Genomic DNA, 19,183 nt, shown 5'->3' with positions numbered 1-19,183 from the left:
CTGACTTTATATTCAAGTCTTTAATATATATAACAGAGAGAGAATGTAGAGGTCATATTTTAATGTATTTTTAATCTTTTAAAGGATTTCTGGTAGCAACAGTAAGTTATCTATCTGGCAGTTTCTCTCTTACAGATGCCCTCCAAATAAACCAAAGAGACATAATTATTTAAAGGTATAAGCCCCTGGGGATCACTTTCTGCCACTCGCCAAGTCCCTGACCATCAGGAACGTGGGAATTAAGCCTCAGTGCATCAATGGATTTACCAGTATGGATTGGCAGTCTTAATCATGGGAGAGTTTCCCAATGTATTTTCTTCCAGAACCGTGGAAGAGAAGTCATGTAACAGACTGCTGCAATTTTCCATCTTCTGTATGAAACTCAGCACAGTTTGTTTTCTGTCACTTGTTTTATTTACCCTAGATGAGGTGGTTGATTCATTTTCATTAACTGGCCTGCCATTCTAGTATCTTTTATTTTGCTGTAGGGAGATTATTCCTAATGAGTGCACCATTCCTCAGTTGAGTTTTTGTGTTTTTTTTTTCTTTTGAATCTGTTCCTTAATTGCAGCTTGTGTAATCATGACAATTTAGGTGAAGATCTGTCATCTTACTGCCCTTACATTGTGTCATAGACATTTCATGATATTTCTGTGGTATTCCTTCTCCTTTTCCCCTTTCCTCACAGAGGATTGCTGCCAAAAGACTTCACAGTGTATACCTATAATAAGGAGGGGAAGTTGCAATCTGAAAAACCAGATGTCCAGGTAGGATTTCTTTCTTTTTATACCTTTACTGAAGACTACTTGAACATTGAGCATCTGTAATTTGAGGGAGTCATGTTAACAAATTGATAGTTTATTTTCTACTTGTTGCAGTGTTCTGGAAAGAACCTCTGATTTTGGATGTGAATCTAGCTTGTAGCTTTTCTTGGTTATCAAATACCTCGTTATCTGTCAGTGATGCTGTCTTGTCATAAAGTGGAGTGTTTGTGTACTTTTCTGGACACAAGTCTTGTTTCTTATGGAGAACAGTACACACAGAGCAGAACAGCTGTCTGGAGGTTGTCTAATGACTGAATATAGCATTTACTCTTACATACAGTAGTCTTTCAGACTGGTCCACAAGTTGAAATGAATGGTTAGTTGGTTGGTCTGTCCTTTCAATTTTGCAATACTGTGTTTTAGTGACTAAGAATTGTGGAGGGTAACAGACATCCATTAGTTCAGAAATTTGGGAGCTGCTAAAAGTAGATGTTATCAAGTTTGTAGAACCTTTGAGAGGGGGGGAAAAAGCATTTCTCAGGAAACATCTTACCTATGCATCCCAGTTCCTGAGATGCTTGTCATTTGTGTAGCACTGGAATTGTTCTATTAAAAAACATTTGCAGYCCTCTTTTCCTGTATAAGCAGACTGCTTTCTAGGTTGCCTTTGAAAATCCAATTGCTTATGTAGAATAAGAATAGTGTGATATGAAAAGTATGAGTGTGTTCCTGATATCTTCACTCTTCCTATGTATCAGCGTTGTTGCTTTGAAAGGGGACTGTTAGTCATGTATGATTCATAAGGTCTTATTTTAGCAAATGGAGCACTGAAGTCGACTGAGTATTTACTACTTAAGAAAAAGCAGCTGACTGAGTAAGAGTCAAAAGACTTTTTCAGCAAGAAGTCATGAAAGTCACAATGGCCCTTAAGGATTATTGTATGCCCTAAGTGCTTTGTGAGTTCGCTGCTGGAACAACAGGTGATGTACCTGACCCCTGCAGTAATGTTCAAAAATGTACTTGCTGGAGATATTTGCCGTGTACTAGCCACCTTTTCTAATTTTCAAAGTTTATTTATACAGAGGACAGAATGAAAGTATTCTATCTTCTCAGGGCTAGTCAGGGATAATAGTGTCCAACTGAAAAGTTTGGGCAACTCGGTGTCTGTAGATGAGGGTAGCAGATGTTGGCCTTTTTCTTGACAGAGAGAGGTTACATTCAAATCAAATACATTCTCCAGAAATGTTTTCTAGAGGTTGAATGATGTGTTGGCTCAAATCAATAAGGAGAGGCTAGTCTTAAAATATTTGAGGCAGGGTGGAGGAAAGAATTTCAAAGTAGGATGGCTTAATTTCAAGTTAAGAAATCCAGTCTCTAGATAATGCTTCTGAGCCCTGCTTGCCTAGTATTATAACATGTTAGCAGTGCAAGCTCCGACTCCAGCTTTAGGATAAATATGTGAGTGGCATTTTAGACTGAAATCAATAATCAACCACTGGCCCTGTCAGATGTGAAGAGCATCTGCCTGTACAGTATAGGAGGTAGGAATCCAGTTTGAGTCCTAGACAACTGGCATCTTGATTAGCTTCTTTATATATAAATTCTTGTGGCACTGTGTGAGGAAACTCTTAGATGCACACATTAGGAAAGGAAATGCCATTACATTATGGTGCTGCTAGAGGCAAGTTTCAAGCTATAGACTGCAGATTAAGGGCATGGTGTAGTTTTAACTCTAAACATGTTATTCTGAGTTTTGTATTGTATTGTTGAGCTCTAACTGCTGCTGATCAGTAGCAGGCTGGGCAGTTACCTGGGTGTGCATATGTGCATGGTGTACGGGTGTAACACATCCTTATTTTCCCCTGTAGGATCACTGTCATTATCAGGGATATGTGGAGGGGATTCCGGATTCTGTTGTTGCTGTCAGCGCTTGCTCAGGGCTCAGGTAGTAGAACTCTTCTTTTGTATCACAGCTGTCATGTGATTTTTAGCAGCTCATTGAACCTGAAACAAAAATCCTGCTCTGTTTTTAACTATTGCTTAGCCAGGCTGAAACTCATTGACTAGAGCCAAACTGCTATAGTCTATATCTTTGTTCAGTCTTTATTCAGTATCTTTTATTAATAAAGAGTTAACAGATATTTGCAGAATGATTTAATAAGTTGATTAATGCAATTTGACATCAGAGTCAGTTCTTCGTCACAGTTTTGTGACATCTGCCAGTCAGTTGTTCTTTGGCACAATTTTTGACTTATTTTCTAATTTGGCTAGAGAGCCACTACAAATAACTCATAACTAATACAAAAACCCAAACTGGAGCATATGTTACAAAATTGGTCATAAAACTTCAAGTATGATTGGGAAACTTTTCTACTTTGGGGTAATTTCTGTATCATTTGGATCATATTTTGTTGCGTTGCCATGTCAGACACCACAGTAGCGATATTAATTGCAGTGAAGCGTTTTTGCTTAAGGCCTATGATTTAATTTCTCAGACATTGTGGAGACTCTTGTGAAAATGTTTAATATGCTGTATTTGTGAAGGTCCTTTGCAATGAAAGGCTGCTYTCAGGCTTAGTGAAGCGTATTGTTTTGTAAGGACTGAGGTATAGATATGCATTTAGTTATTAAAGAATAACTTCCTCTGTTTTACCATAAAAACCTGTGTAACTATCCTTTGTGTTTAATATAAGAATTTCTCATGCGCTACCATATTAGGGGGCTGGTGACAACAGAGAACATCAGCTATGGGATTGAGCCCATGGATTCTTCTTCTGATTCCAAACATATTATATACCGATTGGATAATGTGAAGAGAGAGCCTGTGATGTGTGGAGTAACCACTGAAGGCCATGAAAGGGAGCACACAGAGGAAAATCAGTATCCCAGTATGACTCAGTTGCTGCGTGTAAGTGCTCCACCGTTTTTTCCACGCTGCCCCCTATAATGGGCTTTTTGAGTGTTCAGCTAATAATATAGAAGCAGCTTATCAGATTTCCTGGGGCTTAACACATACCTAAAGGTTTCTGATTCAGAGGGTTTTCTACTCTGCTAAAAAAAGCTCAGTAGGTATATCCTGCCTCGACAATATGGTTGCAATTTCTTTCGGCTTCCACACACAGCAATGCGAGTTCAGTGGCCGGTTAGGTTGTTCATTGGCAGAGCTTGGGCGGGGGGGGAGTTGCAAGGGCAGGAATGCTACTCTTTTTTGTACAGGCTTATTAATAAAGTATTGCAGCAGAAGCCAGCAGAATATTGTGCAGTGTATTCTGTTCTCTTAACCATCAGAATAACATTTTGCTTTGAAGATGTCCCTTGCTGTTGATGTTTGTCTGTTAGTACCTTTCTGCTCTTTATAGAAGTGTATGCTGTCTTTCTGAAGAAACTTGTGTAGAAATCAAAAAGATACTTTGCTTATAAAGCACTGAAAGTCCTTGTATAGCTCAATTTTAGCATAAAAYACTTGCAGAGGAAATAGCTGTTGCTTTGTTTATGCTCCTTGGGTTTGGCTTGTTTTTGTCTTGGCACAGTGTGCTTGGATGTGCCTCTTTAACCACTAGTGGTATCAACTGAAATATGATGATGCAATGATGAATTTTGTTTGCACTTTAATAAACTTGAGATTGTCTAAAATTCTTTCTTCCTCAGAGAAAAAGAGCTGTCCTACATCAAACAAGATATGTGGAGCTGTTCATAGTTGTGGATAAAGAAAAGGTAGGGGCCATGTCTCTTTCCTTTCCCTTTTCCCCAGGAGATCACTTGAAAAGCCCTTCAGTCTTCATTACTACTGAATGGATTATTGAAAGACGGTGGCACTAACCTAGGATATGCAGATATGCTAAGCTATAACTGATAATACGTGTCCTGTATAAAGAGTGAACTGTCAGGCATTCAGAGTTTCTATCAGCAAAGATTCTAATAATGCAAAGGAAACACATGGCAAAAACTTTCTTTCCCATTTTCTCTTGAATACAGCTGAATGGCAGCAACAAAGGTGCTGTTTTCTTGATTAGCATCTTCTAGGCTGGGTTCAAGTTCTTGTCTTCYAAGACTGGCAAGAATGTTTTTTGTGCCATTTGTCTTAAAATATTMTTTTCTCTTTTTTAAGGCTTGTCTGTTGTCTCTTCATGATCAAGTTTCTTTTTCTTGCAGTTCGAAGATTTTGGGAAGAGTGAAACAGAAGTAAGAGAACACATGGTGCAACTGGCAAACTTCCTTGACAGTGTAAGTTAAAACTACATTGAGCGGAAGTGGGAATGATGCTGTACGCAGCAGACCTTCAGCTCTGTTTCCTTTTGTAAACTTCCACCTTGGAGTCTGTTCTGTTAGCACTTTGATCAGAATGAAATAAAGCCTTTTATAAAGCTAGGAGCTAAACTTGTTCCTTTAGCAATGATTTCGAACTGAGACAGAACTGAGAGTTTCACTTGAGCCATATCTTATCATTGTGCTGAAGGCAGTGCCAGAACCGCAGGTACTTATAAAGTGATGGCAGTATTTATTGACTGTAGATTATGGTGAATGCATCATTAGGAAAGCTTTTTCTACCCTTAAATTCATCCACAATTCTCATACTTAAAGCRGGAATCAGTTTGGAGAATCCTTATAACCTGTGTTACATACAGTGTCAGRACAAATTATTGCAATAGTTGTGTATGCATAAAGGTTACAGGAAGAACTGTCCTTCAGGTTGACTGTTTCAGAAGATACCATTCGTCAGGACTGAGGCTCCCTTTTTAGGTATCTCCCCTTAAATAAGGTGGCCAGTGTGGCATTTAAGCATTGATCCCATAGCCAATGAAAGTATAACTTGCAGGGAAAACACGTGCTGTTGATTGGAATTGTATACCAAACAGAAAAATTAGATCCTGTCAATGTGATACACAACATAAGACCATTTATTCTTATATCACAGTCTTCAGGAATATTTCTCTCTTTCCGCTCTCTCCCCTCCCCCCCCCACAGATGTACATCATGCTGAATATCCGCATTGTACTCGTTGGTCTAGAGATCTGGAAGCATGAAAACATAATTAGCACAGATGGAGGTGCTGGTGATGTGCTGGCAAACTTTGTACAGTGGCGAGAGAAGAATCTAGTTATGCGTCGAAGACATGACAGTGCCCAGTTTGTTCTGTGAGTTGCAGTTCTTTCCTTTTGACTTTTAAGAAGTATATTTTATCCCTATTTGCTTAGCTGCATTCTAGTATCAAAAGCAACAGTTGTAATTCAGCAGAGAATCCAGTGTAATCTGAGGTGTTTTATGTACTTGTGGAAAACGTTCCAAGTCGAACAATTTTTAAGAACATTCTTCTGATCCTTGAATTTGATGTCTGCCCCCTCTGATGGATACATCACTAAATAACAAATCTTTGTCTTGTCCTGTATGTCATGCAACTTTATATTTTGTATTGTATAAAGCTCACATCTGAGTAATTCAGATAAATTTTTGTCAGGTCGTATGTTGCTTTGTCTTGTAATCTAGGGCTTCTTCACTTGAAAATGAGCATAGATCTGGTGCTGAGCATTGCAGTTTAATGGAGCAGAAGTTGTTTCTGCAGTTGATGTCCAGAAGCTAGTTACAAGGTTTGAGATTTGACATGTGGCATTAATCTGTCTTTCCCTACTTCCTTAAACTAGCATAGAACTTCCCRAACTGTCATCTCTGCTCCACTTCCAGGATGCATGTCTCCTGTGCACTTCCTCCTCCTAAAGATAATGCTATACTTAGGAAGTCACTACCCGAAGTATGAGAAAAGCCAAAGGTGAGAGCGTTCTCTCACAGGGACAAAAGCCCAACCTGCCCTTGTGCRAAGCAGAAACTCGCCTTCCTGCAGGAGTATAACAGGAGCTCTTCCTCCTCTGAGGCAGAACAGCAGCTGATGCCAGTGTCTGGTGTTTCAAGACAGTGGCTCCTTCTGAGGTCAAAACGTAATAGAAACTGCTGCCCTGTACAGGGAGAACAATCCAGGCTTCTTACTGAGTCCATAGGTCTTGCCCATGCARAACCTCATCGCTGTTGCTTTGAGCAACTCGGCAGGCAGCTTTCATAATGTCTAGGAAGTGTGCTCCAAGCATGTTTCAAGAATCTGAAAAAATGTTCGTTTTATTTCTACTCTTTTATACAGTGTAAAATGTGATATGTTGTGCTGTTGCACTTAGGCTTTGATATAGGGGCTGTGTAGAAACAAAGTAAGAGTAACGTATAGAATGTCTACAAGGAAAGAAGTCTGAGGAGTTTAGTAATAGTAAAAAGGCAGCTAATCCCTAACTTAAAGTAAGTGGTTTCAAGGAAGAAGAATTTAGCTTTGTATATTTACGGGGAAGATGTGGAAAAAGGTTGACTTTCTCTATAAACACTTGTCTTAATTTAAAAGAAAAAGAAAAGCCATAAATAAAAAGATAAAGCTGAACTTATACAGAGAAACRTGCGGAATGAACAGTAGCACTCATAGCAGTGCTTTTCTTTTTTAGTGTTTAAAAACTGGAAACATTATTTTGTGCCACACAAGCACTAACGATGCACTGAGTGGCTTTATGGATGTACCGTGCAGTTTAAAGTCTCGTGTATTGCTGTACAGTTAGGATGAATGATTTTTCCTCTCTCTCTCAATGTGCTTTAGGAAGAAGGGGTTTGGTGGAACAGCTGGAATGGCCTACGTTGGAACAGTGTGCTCCAAGAGCCATGCAGGAGGGATTAATGTGGTAAGATATCATTACTGATCCTGTGACTGTAAACAAAATTAAAATATTGCACTCTGGAAGTCTTCCCAGAAAAGCAGAATCTCTAATAGCACAGCTCAGGTGGCTTAATGGTGGAATACATTGTGGTCTCCTGAAAATTTTTGGCAACACCATGAAATAATCTGGTTCATGACTTTTTTTAACATCTCCTGCATCCTCTCCTCAGCATGCRGCACTCGTGAGGAAATGGTAGGATTTCTCTTCTGAGATATTAAGCACTCCTGCCTTAGGGGTATGTGAGAGCTATGTACTCATCTGAAATCTGTCCTCAAGTGTCTGCTTGACCTTCACAGTTAGGAACTCCTAGAAGAGTGTTGGCTGACTGCCCTCTTATGTGAAATTACAGGGCGTTAATGAACTGAATTGTTGATTTCAGATAACTGGCAATCGCAACAATCTTGTTTTCTTGAATGAGTGACAGAAGTATTAGGATTGGAATTTGCATGTTTAAGAAAGGMGGTTTGGGCTGGTGTGAAGAATTCTAGTTTTTGTGCTAATGTTGCAGCTGCTGCTACCTCCTCACACAGAACAGGGTCAGGTGTATTTGCTGTCACCAGTGTAAACAGAAAGACTGTACAATAGTAACAGCTCCAGTAGATTGCTCTGAATCCAGTGGCAGTGATGGATGCTGTGTGTCTTTCTATATAGCACATGTTTCTAGGAGTCGCACAGTGAYTTTGTAGCAGTGAGAGCATTCTTATTTCTTGAAGATATGCAAATGGAGAGATTGCTAGTAGTAAGTAATAAGTAGTAGACTCTTTCTCCATATTAGCTGCCCACTATTTTGTTTGTTTGTTTTAATCCTGTGTAGTTTGGAAGAATCAGTATACAAATGTTTGCATCAATTGTTGCTCATGAACTTGGACATAACCTCGGAATGAACCATGATGATGAAAGAGTCTGTCACTGTGGAGCAAGCAGTTGTATTATGAGCTCTGGAGCATCGTAAGTAACTTTGACAAAAGTGAAAGCGTATCCAGAAGGTCAAAATCCCCCACATATATACTTATTTTAAAAGTCACCTTCATCTTGAAAGTATCCTTGCAAACAGTTATGGAATGCTTACCATAGGCTCATGACGAAAGCAAATGTTAACCTTGCTTTACAAACTGAGGAAATGCTTGTGGCTTGACTTGGTGTAAAGATATGCTAATGTTCTCTCCAGAGGATCTAGAAACTTCAGCAGTTGCAGTGCAGAAGACTTTGAGAAGCTAACTCTCAATAAAGGTGGAAGCTGCCTGCTGAATGTTCCGAAGCCTGATGAAACCTATAGTGTCCCGTTCTGTGGGAACAAGCTGGTAGATGCTGGTGAGGAGTGTGACTGCGGTTCACCAAAGGTTAGTGGGTTGCTTTTTACAAATGGGGTTGGATAACCTTGTATGCTTCTCACTGGAGAGAGAGAGAGAGAGAGAGAGACCTGTGCATTAATGAGGGAGTGATTTCTTGACACTCACAGCACTTTCCATTCGCAGGAATGCGAGAGTGATCCTTGCTGTGAGCCTGGCACTTGCAGGCTCCGATCAGGTGCTGCATGTGCTTATGGTGACTGCTGTAGAAACTGCCAGGTAAGAGACTCCAAAAATATTACTTGAAAGTGTTATTTGGTGGTTGAAGGAAGGAGAGCATTGGCCTAGCAAGCACATCTGGGTGAGGAGCAGTACATGCCTGCTCTGGGAATTGCCATGCACATATACGGCACCCACAAAAGGCTTTAGCTCAATGCTCATTCTGTTGGGGTCTACTGTGGATTGGGTGCAGACTGTTTGCTGTTATAAGGTTTGTGTTTTCTGATGCATTTCCCTCCTCCTATCTCTCTTAGTTCCTTCCTGGAGGGACAGAGTGCCGGGCAAGTAACAATGAGTGTGACCTTCCCGAGTACTGCAACGGAACTTCCCAGTTCTGCCAGCCTGACTTCACCGTTCAGAACGGTCACCCGTGCCACAATGAGGAAGCCTATTGTTACAACGGTGTTTGCCAGTACTATGATGCACAATGTCAGGATATCTTTGGCTCAAGTAAGGAAGACCATGGTATTACAATGTTTCAAGGAGACATATCTAAAACACTGTGTTTATTTAATATTTATTTAGCTTTTCTCCTGTAACAAAGATCAGCTGGCTTTGGCAAAAGATTTAAAATGGTAGAATTTATGGTTTTGCCTTCACGCRGTCTTCCTTTGTTACATTTAGTGGTTGTGCTGATGATTTGAGTACTAACTTTCTTGCACTGAGCATTCCTATTAGAAAGGGAGTTCCAAATTACAGAGCTGCAAGGAAGTCATGAAGACTTGTCAAACAGTATAATTGACTGTGTGTTAAGAGACTATTTTCTGTCTCTTCTTGCTTAGAACCTTCTAATATTGACATTTCCCCTCGWTTTTATCATTTTGGTCAAGCTCTACAGCTATCTGTGCTGCAAGGAAAAAAGCTAGAAGTGTGGCAAGGATAACTGGGCTTGGGAAGGGAGATGTGGTGATGATATGAGATGCTTCTATCTCTTCTAAATTCAGTTCCTCTCTGTCTGTGGGTTGGACTGTTGTTTTCAGAAGCAAAAGCTGCCCCCAACATTTGTTTTGCTGAAGTGAATTCCAAGGGTGACAGATTTGGCAATTGTGGTTTCCACGGCCATGACTACAAGAAGTGTTCCAGCTGGTAAGTTCAGCTTGATGCATCAAGAAGTTCCTAAATGTATCATTCAGAATTTTAAGAATCCTTATTGAAGTGCTACAGTATTCCTTGGAACGTTATAGCAAGTGTACTGGGGAGAGACACATTATTTCATAATCTGTCCTCATTTACAACATATATGTCATTCAGATCCAAAGTGAGATGACTTAGAAAAAAATCTGTTATAACCTAAGAAATAATTACTAGCAATTAACTCAAAACCCTCACACTTATGCATTTGTAAGCTTCATTTGCTTTATATAAAGTTAGATTTTATATATGTATATAATCTAACTTTATCTTGCAAGTAATAGTTGAAGTGGGTATAAATGTTCAGACAGTTTTTCTGTAGCTRGGTTTGAAGCTTTTGTGCTTGTGCTGCAGTTCCTATGCATGCAGTGTTCTGTTGTGTCAGGACGTCTATGCAGCATGTATTCAGGGAGGGTTTGTTCTTGATATCCCATCGTTGTTTCTTTTTATCCCAAGGTCTACAGAGTGTCAAATGGTTTTGTTTTCTTTAATGTGTAAAGATCACAGAAGCATTCAGAAAGAGGGGCTAAATCCATGTTCTTGCAGTACTGAAATGATGACCAGCTTTATTTTATTTGTCAAGTTACTTAGATTTTACTTTCAAGTAATGTCTATAATCTTCCAGTAGGAAGAAAAGATCGTATCAAGTGTGTAATAGCCTCTCTGAATAAATTCAAATGTTTTTATGCTGTTCACWTGTTGGTGTTGCAGGAATGCCATGTGTGGGAAGCTACAATGTGAAAATGTGAAAACAATGCCTGTTTTTGGAATTAAACCTGCCATTATCCAAACTCCTATCAGAGGCACCACATGCTGGGGTGTGGATTTCCAGCTAGGCTCTGATGTCCCTGATCCAGGAATGGTGAATGAAGGCACGAAATGTGATGCTGGAAAGGTAATTAMCAACTGATCAATAGTGACTTCTTCAAGTAATATTTTGCATGTGAATATGATTTTCAGCTATGTCGTTTCACGAACATGTATGACCATTAACTTTTTGATGTGTATAGTTAATGCAAAACTCAGCAGTTCTGTTGGTTCCACACACTGCATAGCACTGCAGAGTGTGTGCAAATAAAAGTCTGAAGCCTTTCATTTRCAGAAGAACCAAAAGAAATAAGAATGTAAGAGTAAGATGTGTGTTTCTCTTAATTTCCCTAGATCTGTAGGCACTTCCAGTGTGTGAGCGCGTCTGTTTTGAACTATGACTGTGATGTAGAAAGAAAATGTCATGGACATGGGGTAAGCAATGCAGGAGCTTCCTTTCCTACTGATATTTCACTKAGAATGTTAATTCTGTAAATATGATACAATTTTGGCAATATTTCCACATGTTAAGCAATGTCCTTTTCTGTGAGATCTTTGTTGTAAGAACACTAGATTTCTAGAGCCTATGACTGTGAAATTTATAAATTAGCTTTTTTACATCAAAGGTCRGAGTATGAGCCAGTTGCACTTTAATTGTGCTCTATTGGTAGTGTTTAAATAATAATCTCTTTTGCAGCTATGAAGCCTGTTGCCCTTTTCTGCTTAAGGACTGTAACTAATGTGAAATAAAATAATTGTGACTARGTATACCAGTGATAAAGAATCTGTAGGGTTATTGAGGATAGCTTTTGCTATAATAAGCTGCTTTTTAGTCCTGTTAATGRGAAAACTACGTTTAAGAATCGGTAAAGAGTAGACCAAAATTAGACAAATTGAGCAAGTTTTAAAATGATGAATAGTAACTTAGCTTTTCTGGCTTGTTTAACTTTGRTAAAACTATCTTTATAAAATGGCTCTGGACAAGACAGCCTATAACATTATTTTTAAAAAAAATTCAGTGAAAGCTCTAAAATAATATATTTTTCCAGAAAGGAGGAATTTCTGATTTTAGTGTAGCTAATGTAATTTGACACACTGCATCTTAAAAAAATAATAATAAAAAAAAAAAATAAAAAAGCCATGCTTCTTTAGCAATAGGGATAAATAATCTTTGGAAGCTCATCCAGAACAATGCTGTAGTTACTCAWTCACATGAATTCTTGTGGAGAGAGACAGTTTAGCCCACCCAAGGGCTACTTATTTAGATTTGACATGGGAGTTGGTGATTAAAGGTCACCAGTCTGAGTGATACGGAAGGGAGAGAACAGTCATAGCTACTGTGGTCTGTTTTAAAAACTAAGAAAACTTAAGTTAATACATTTTCAGATATACACTTGCAAAGTGAATGTGGATCTGACTATTCAAATGCATATTGCAGTGAGTTTTCAGAACAGCATCTAAAATTCCAGCAACTTTGTCATTGCATATGTAACGGTAATTCCAAGAAATGCTGTAGCCTTTGAAGAAGACACCTTATGATGTTTTTTTATTCTCGCTACTTCTAGTCAAAAGATGTTTTCTATGGAAACGTGCAGTAATGTGTGGTTTGTTCCCATATTTTTGTTGTTTAAATCTAGGTATGCAATAACAACAGGAACTGTCACTGTGAAGCAGGCTGGGCCCCTCCTTACTGTGATACAAAAGGTTACGGAGGAAGTCTTGACAGTGGACCTCCTTATAATGGCAAGTAGCATTAAGGCAGCTCCAGAGCTGTGGGCCTCTCTTGCTAAACATGGTGCTGGACTGAGTGCAATTACCTTGAAGCAGCTAAATTCTGGTGGCAGAAGGTGGCAATTAGATTTTCACCAGGTTTCATTGGCAAACAATTCTAGTTAAGGTTTTGGGCTCAAAGTATTGCACACTCCTTCCTTCTGGGATGCTGGAGACCTGATCAAAATTAGCTCTTTCTGTTGCCTTCAGGTGACTTCTGCCACCTTGGACCAAAATCTTTTTGGAGTTCTTTGTGTCCAAGCTGGAAATTGGACCCCTTTCCAATTTTAGACCCAAACAGAACATGAAATTTGGCTGAGGATGTATGCTTATCTGCATATGGAGATGCTGCTTCGTGCAAAGGTGGCAGAAGTGAGAAGTTGTTCTATTTTAGTATCTGTAGTGCATGTGCACCTGCAGTACGGGCAAGACTAACATCTGGCTGAGGAGGGCTAGGGTAACACAGAGCATGTTGAGAACTCATTATTTTATTAACGTTTATTATTTGAGTGCAGTGTTCTTCGTTAGGTAGAAAATGCAAATATATTCCATTCTCCAAACATCTTAAGGTATAGGAGAGAGGCACGCAATAAGGAAATGGGGAGATACAGAGGTTCGTGACGCTATATTGCTGGTGGAGTCTTGGTTTGTTATTTTGTGTGGAGGGRAGAGATGGACTGAGGATGGAATTCTGTGAGGTTTTTTTGTAATTTCTCCCTAGGAGTGGCACTTAGGTCAGTGTCTCACGTGGCAAGAAGACATATCTAAATCCAAATATGAAGAGTGGGGGAATGGTGCCAGGGGGATGGGAGCACAGCTCATGCACATGAGAGAGAGCAGACTGAAAGAGACTGTGAGGCCTGCTTTTCTCGCTGTCAGATTGAAGGAAGATGAAATAGGAAGCAATACCCAAGCTATAAACTAGAGCAAACTTATAAACATTGGAGCAAAATAAATAATGCCCTTTTGAAGGTGTATGAAGAAGAGAATGATTAGTCCCTTCTGTGACCTGGAAGAGTGATCCTGAAGACTCTTCTTGATAAGATAGTATGTGTTTAGGGGAGAAGGTAGATACTATGTTCATGCAGTAACCAGCTGGAGAATCATATTGGAGCATAGGCAAATGCTTCAAACCATCAGACAAACAAAGGGAAAAGCTTTTTTGTACTGCTTCTGGTGGAGAAAGCTGCTGTATCTGGAAAGTGCAGAGACATCCAAGTTCTTGGCCTACAGCAAACTGGTAGGAAATGATGGAGATTTAGGATCAGAAGGAAAGGGAGGGAGGAAGCTCTGTTTTCCTTTTGGTTGGGTTTATAAGATTTTCAGTGTTGCAGTGGAAGAAGTAAGGTATTGATCTAATAATGCAATATGCTGTCGTAGCCTGAGATACCATGGAATGTGGAGGCCTTTCATCTTTGACAAGACAATTCCTGTGAAAGGATCAACCCCAAAGAATGCATTTGGGCATGTATATTGCAGTCTGAATAGATTCTTTAGTTTTTCTGCTATGAAGAATGTAAAATAATTGTAGAATCAATCCTGCTGAAAATACCCACTGCTACCCTGAGTTGAGTGATGGTAACACCATTTAATACTATCTTTTTTTTCCTTCTCTCTCCTTCTGTCCCCATCTGACAAAGACACTTCACTGAGAAATGGGCTGCTGGTGTTCTTTTTCCTGRTCCTCCCACTCCTTGTAGCTGCTGCTCTGGCATTTGCGAAGAGGGACAAGCTGAAGCGATGGTTTAGAAGATTGATGTCACGCTGTCATTCGTGAGTATATTCCTCTCTCTACCTTCTTTTCTGCCCTTTTGAGGTAGTCCACAGACAGTTCTTYACACAAGCCAGCTGCAAAGTGTGGAGGTGTATTTTAGTCCCAAGACAATAAGCAAATATCTCTGAATCAAGTGAAGCATGTAGCTTGCCTGGGTAATGACACACAMAAAAAAATGTTTTTTATATGCAGGGTTCAGAGAACTTTCTTTTTACCTTTATATTTGTTGCCATGCGTTGGTGATGGGTTTTATATTTTTCGGGTCCCATCTTCAGTATAAAGTGACAAAATAAAGCTGATTTAGCCCTGAACAGAAAAAGGATTATGTTGTTCCTTTGATATGCAGCGTGTATTATCCTCCTGAGATATGGTGTTTGCTAAAATAGTCTTCTAAATCCATCTAGAAAATAAGTATTTGGATTCATAGCCTGCTTAGTCATGCTAAAAAGATAATGTGCTCACAGTCCGTTTTGATTTAATTTCAGGTCATTTCAGTCACCACCTACTAGAACAGAAGCTGAACCCAGAGATTACCAACCTAGGGGCTTTTCACATGGCATGCCTTATGGTTCAAGAAGCGTGCCCATGGTAGGAATGATCTGCTTTTCACTACTTCATTTGTTCTCAGTCTCTAAAGTAATAAATGAAGATGCGTAGTTTTTGCACTAATAAAAGTTTCAAAGCCACTTACTTTGCTTTCACTTCTGTGAATTTTTTTTTCCTTTGCTAAGAAGGAAAGAGCAAACTTATTTCCTAAGAGGAGAAAAAACCCTCAGTTCTCCACTATTAAGTACTGTACTCCCCTCTTTGGGCTGCAGTTGGTTTGGTGAGCAGTTCACCTGCTTTCTAACCCCTGTACCAGAACACTGGAAGTTCCTGTACCAGAACACTGGAAGTTCCTGTACTACCTGAGAAAATGGGCACTTAACTAGAGAAGCAGGCATTATTTCAATTCCTTAAGTGCAAATTTATGAATGTTCTCACTGTGTTTTTTTCTTAGGATATGGAACCAAACACATTTCCTGTGCCATCTTACCCACTTAACCAGCATCCTCAGCAGGCTTACCACCAGTCTTACTACCCATCTCCACATTACCAGGCACCACAGCCACAGATGCTGCCTTCAAGGTTTGTTGAGTTATTGCAGATAACTTACTTGTAATTGTTTTGATGTATATAGATTGCCATTGCCTTCATCTTTATAAGTAATAGAGTATTTCATCATACAATATATGCAAGCAGGGCYGATCTTGTGTCGAAAGGGTATTTTTTCCTTCATTTAATACTTCGGAACTAAAAATGCCATTTCCTGTCATGGCTACGTTTTGATTAAACAAGTTTCAGAATGCTGTTCGGGGGCCAGATTAGTGCTGCCTCTGCAGGTGAATGAGGTGCCTCTCAAAACGTGCAGCTTTAAAAGAAATCCCTGCCACCATACTCCAAAATAATTCTCTCATATCTCTGATTTTGAACATTATTGTCAATTCCAGGGTTATTTTGCATTAACTACTTGCCTTAAACAGCCAGTTTTCCTTTTTTTATTTTATTTCTGAATTGTATTTCTAAAATCTTAATGCCTATGCCTTAAGATATACGTGCTTATCCAAGAAGTATAAGGTGTATCAACAGATACTATGTTACAATAGTTCATGTTGATGGGAAATTTGTGGGGATCTTTAAACTGCTTTGGGAAGAGTTATGTGTAACTGAAAAACAGTGGGATTCTCTGAGGACTTCAGGCAATGGAAAGCAGAGTCTGGATGCGGGATGTGAGAGATGRGTCTTCATTGTGGCAGCTGAAATCACTAGAAATGGTGTACACGGAAAGGGGGAAGTCTGAGTGGCTTTAGGGAGTGCTATGCAAAGAGGGAGCAGTTTCCAGACGTATTGGATGTAGTCATCTGGACTCATGATGGCTTCTCTGTCCCTCTTGTAGGCCTCCTCTTCCGCAACAGAAATGTGTACCTCAGAGACCTCCTCCACCAGAGCAAAAATGTTTACCTCAGGGACAGTATTTTCCTTCTCGACCTGCACCTTTGCCTCCCAAATAGCTTTGGCTTCTTTGGGGCCTTCACATGAGCTGACCTGTTCACTGAAACAAAGCTGAAATTGTATTTATCCGTCTTGCATTGAGTGGCCCATGGTAATCCCAGAAAGGCTTCCTTCTGCAGCCTTGGATAAGGCAAATGAGATATTGAAACAAGGAATGTAAAACTTTAAACTAAATACCTCTACCAAAGCTACAGGAACTGAACACATCCAACCCGTTGTTAGATCTGTCCGAGCATTGTGGCTTTGTAAACTGCAGTAGGGCTGTCCAGCTGGAAGTGGATCAGTCTGCATTTAAATAATCTTTAAAGTACAGCACTTGGGAGTTACTTTTGATTTCCCCATTTCTGCGATGAGCCCTAATAATGAAACTGTCCGATTTGTTGTCGTCTTTCTAAATGTACAGTGGAGAACTGAAGTAATACATGCCGTTGTTGAAACAAGAAAATTTGGCCAATTTATTTAAACTTACTTTGTATGGACTGGAAAGTTTTACCCATTTAAACATAAATGGCACAACTGAAATAAAGGTATCTGTACTTTTTCAGAGGAAGATAAATATATTGTAAACATGTTTATGCATGTGTATATGTTTGTTGATGTGTAATAACGCACTCAAATTCTTACTTTCATGCTGACTGACACTAAGTTGTACTATATGGATGTGAAGTTTAATGGTTTTAAATTAGTAATTATAAGTTGCTAAATGAGAAACCTGTACTAATTTCCACTAACATCACAAATGGGCAATAAAAATAAAGGTACGAAAAAATGTGGCCGTATTTTGGTTTAAAAAGTGGCATACCCTTTGATTTTAATTTGAGTTTAAAGACTATGAATAATGGTTCCTGCAAAGCAAAAAAATACGTGTTTCCTTAGACCACCTGAGCTTCTATGAGCACTTTAATTAGAAACATGTTGATTAATACAAACTTTTCACCTAATCTTTGAATCTTTTTAGTGTCAGTCAGGATGTTTACATAGGCTAACTTATATTAGATTGGACTGCCATCAGTTTCTATACCACTGACTAAATCAGGTTTAAATGTTTTTTTTCGGAAAATGAGTGTTTTAGTATTTGGTGTGCTGGCTGAAGAGAGAGCTAGAACAATGTTCCCTGTACTGTAGATAGAAAGAGGATGACGGTGGTCAGGAGCAGAAGCCTGTTACACAAACTTGCTGAAAGTGAAATAAGTATTGAAAGAAGGCTTAGCTTTTTCATGTTGTGCTAGCCACTGAATACAAACTCACTCTGTAAATTCCCTCATAGTGTTGCCAAAAAAGTTTCCTGTGTATATATACCTTATATGTGTGTGTGTGTGTGTGTATATATATGCACACATATACATATATAGTGTTTGCATTTGCAGTAATAAAATACTTGAACTTCTGTTATTTCTCAAAGTTAGACTAAGATTTATAACACTTAAAATACCTGAAACTTCACCTGAAATATTACAAGATTTGTATGTGGGGGTCTCTTCCGTTTGTTCCAAGATAATCACTTAGTTTTTATTGTATTCTACTCAGTTTGAGCTGTCTGTAGCTACTTAGCTTTGCAATTTAATGAGGCAGATGTCTGTTCATGTCTCTCCAAGCAGTTCATGACATGGATGGCTGAGATCGGAGGGTGGGGAGGAGTGAAGGGAATCCAAGAGAAAGATGTACTTAACTGTATTTATGTGTGAATTAAAACTGTGCTGGAAATGGTGCCTTCTCATAGATAAGAATTTTTATACTTGGAGCATGCATGTTAGCAATATTTGCAGGGCAGCAGTCTAATGGTCTAAGGCAATGAACATGCAGTTTTTAGAATTGATTTTATGGAAAGGAAATAGCTCAAATTTTAAATGTGTTGATTATTGAAGATAACTACTGATTTTTTTTTTTTTTTTAAGTGTACGTTTATCCTTGCCACCTGACTAGATTTGAACAAATTGGAAGCTTTTGGTGTGTGTCTGATACTTGTTTAAAAACTTTGCACTCTAGCCAAATGTACGTCYGCCTGTTTTCTGTAAGCTTCCCCGGACTAAAAGCCCCGCGCCGCTTTTGTAACCTTGGCGTCGTGACGAAAGGGCTTTTCACCGAACCCGTTTGTAAGAAATAAACGAGCAATAAAGAGGCCGGTTTTGTACAAAGGCGCCCTGGTCGGCTGGTGCTTGGCGGGCGGGGCGCGGCGGGGCCGTTAGCGGCCGCGCGGGGCCGCGAACCGGCGNGCCCCGGGCCTCCCGCGGACCGGGACCCGCCGGCGGGTTGCGCGCGTGCCGAGCGGGGCGGGCGGCCGGGTGCTGGGAGTGCTGGCTGCGCGTGTGTCCTCCAGCCTCGCGCCCCGATCCTGACCGTCTGCTTGCTCGCATCTCCTGCAGCCCAACTTGGCAGCACTTCCCTGCTTTTCTTTCTCCTTGAGATTTCTTCCCCAGCAGTGGGGACAGCTGCTACTGCTCCCAGCCTCTATTTTGCTGTGATATTTTTCGAGAGCAAAGTAGCTGATGATGACTCCAGTGAAGGCCAGCCGAGGCCTGAGATGAGATTTCCTAATTTGGGTACCTGTCTATTGCAAAACTAACTTTGGGCCAGGAG

General features: G+C 39.8%; 1 protein-coding gene across 1 annotated transcript in view; it reads left to right on the top strand.

Annotated features, from left to right (window-relative positions):
• Nucleotides 1-18,741, top strand: part of ADAM9 (ADAM metallopeptidase domain 9) — a 28,446-nt gene extending 9,705 nt beyond the window's left edge. Inside the window, exons 4-22 of the mRNA XM_085304218.1 lie at nucleotides 689-767; nucleotides 2,633-2,709; nucleotides 3,483-3,672; nucleotides 4,413-4,478; nucleotides 4,917-4,988; nucleotides 5,730-5,899; nucleotides 7,387-7,468; nucleotides 8,319-8,452; nucleotides 8,673-8,844; nucleotides 8,980-9,072; nucleotides 9,327-9,522; nucleotides 10,053-10,158; nucleotides 10,915-11,098; nucleotides 11,365-11,445; nucleotides 12,648-12,753; nucleotides 14,421-14,553; nucleotides 15,040-15,142; nucleotides 15,555-15,682; nucleotides 16,491-18,741. Coding sequence (XP_085160344.1) covers nucleotides 689-767; nucleotides 2,633-2,709; nucleotides 3,483-3,672; nucleotides 4,413-4,478; nucleotides 4,917-4,988; nucleotides 5,730-5,899; nucleotides 7,387-7,468; nucleotides 8,319-8,452; nucleotides 8,673-8,844; nucleotides 8,980-9,072; nucleotides 9,327-9,522; nucleotides 10,053-10,158; nucleotides 10,915-11,098; nucleotides 11,365-11,445; nucleotides 12,648-12,753; nucleotides 14,421-14,553; nucleotides 15,040-15,142; nucleotides 15,555-15,682; nucleotides 16,491-16,605 — 2,287 coding nt within the window. The 3' untranslated portion in view covers nucleotides 16,606-18,741. The remainder of the gene's footprint in view (nucleotides 1-688; nucleotides 768-2,632; nucleotides 2,710-3,482; nucleotides 3,673-4,412; nucleotides 4,479-4,916; nucleotides 4,989-5,729; nucleotides 5,900-7,386; nucleotides 7,469-8,318; nucleotides 8,453-8,672; nucleotides 8,845-8,979; nucleotides 9,073-9,326; nucleotides 9,523-10,052; nucleotides 10,159-10,914; nucleotides 11,099-11,364; nucleotides 11,446-12,647; nucleotides 12,754-14,420; nucleotides 14,554-15,039; nucleotides 15,143-15,554; nucleotides 15,683-16,490) is intronic.
• Nucleotides 18,742-19,183: the final 442 nt, after the last annotated feature.

This window comes from Rhea americana, unplaced genomic scaffold (assembly GCF_003343005.1).
Source record: "Rhea americana isolate MKP2758 unplaced genomic scaffold, rheAme1 scaffold_204, whole genome shotgun sequence".
Taxonomy (NCBI): domain Eukaryota; kingdom Metazoa; phylum Chordata; class Aves; order Rheiformes; family Rheidae; genus Rhea; species Rhea americana.
The sequence above is the reverse complement of the archived record's forward strand: the minus strand, read 5'-3'. Positions and strand labels throughout refer to the sequence as shown.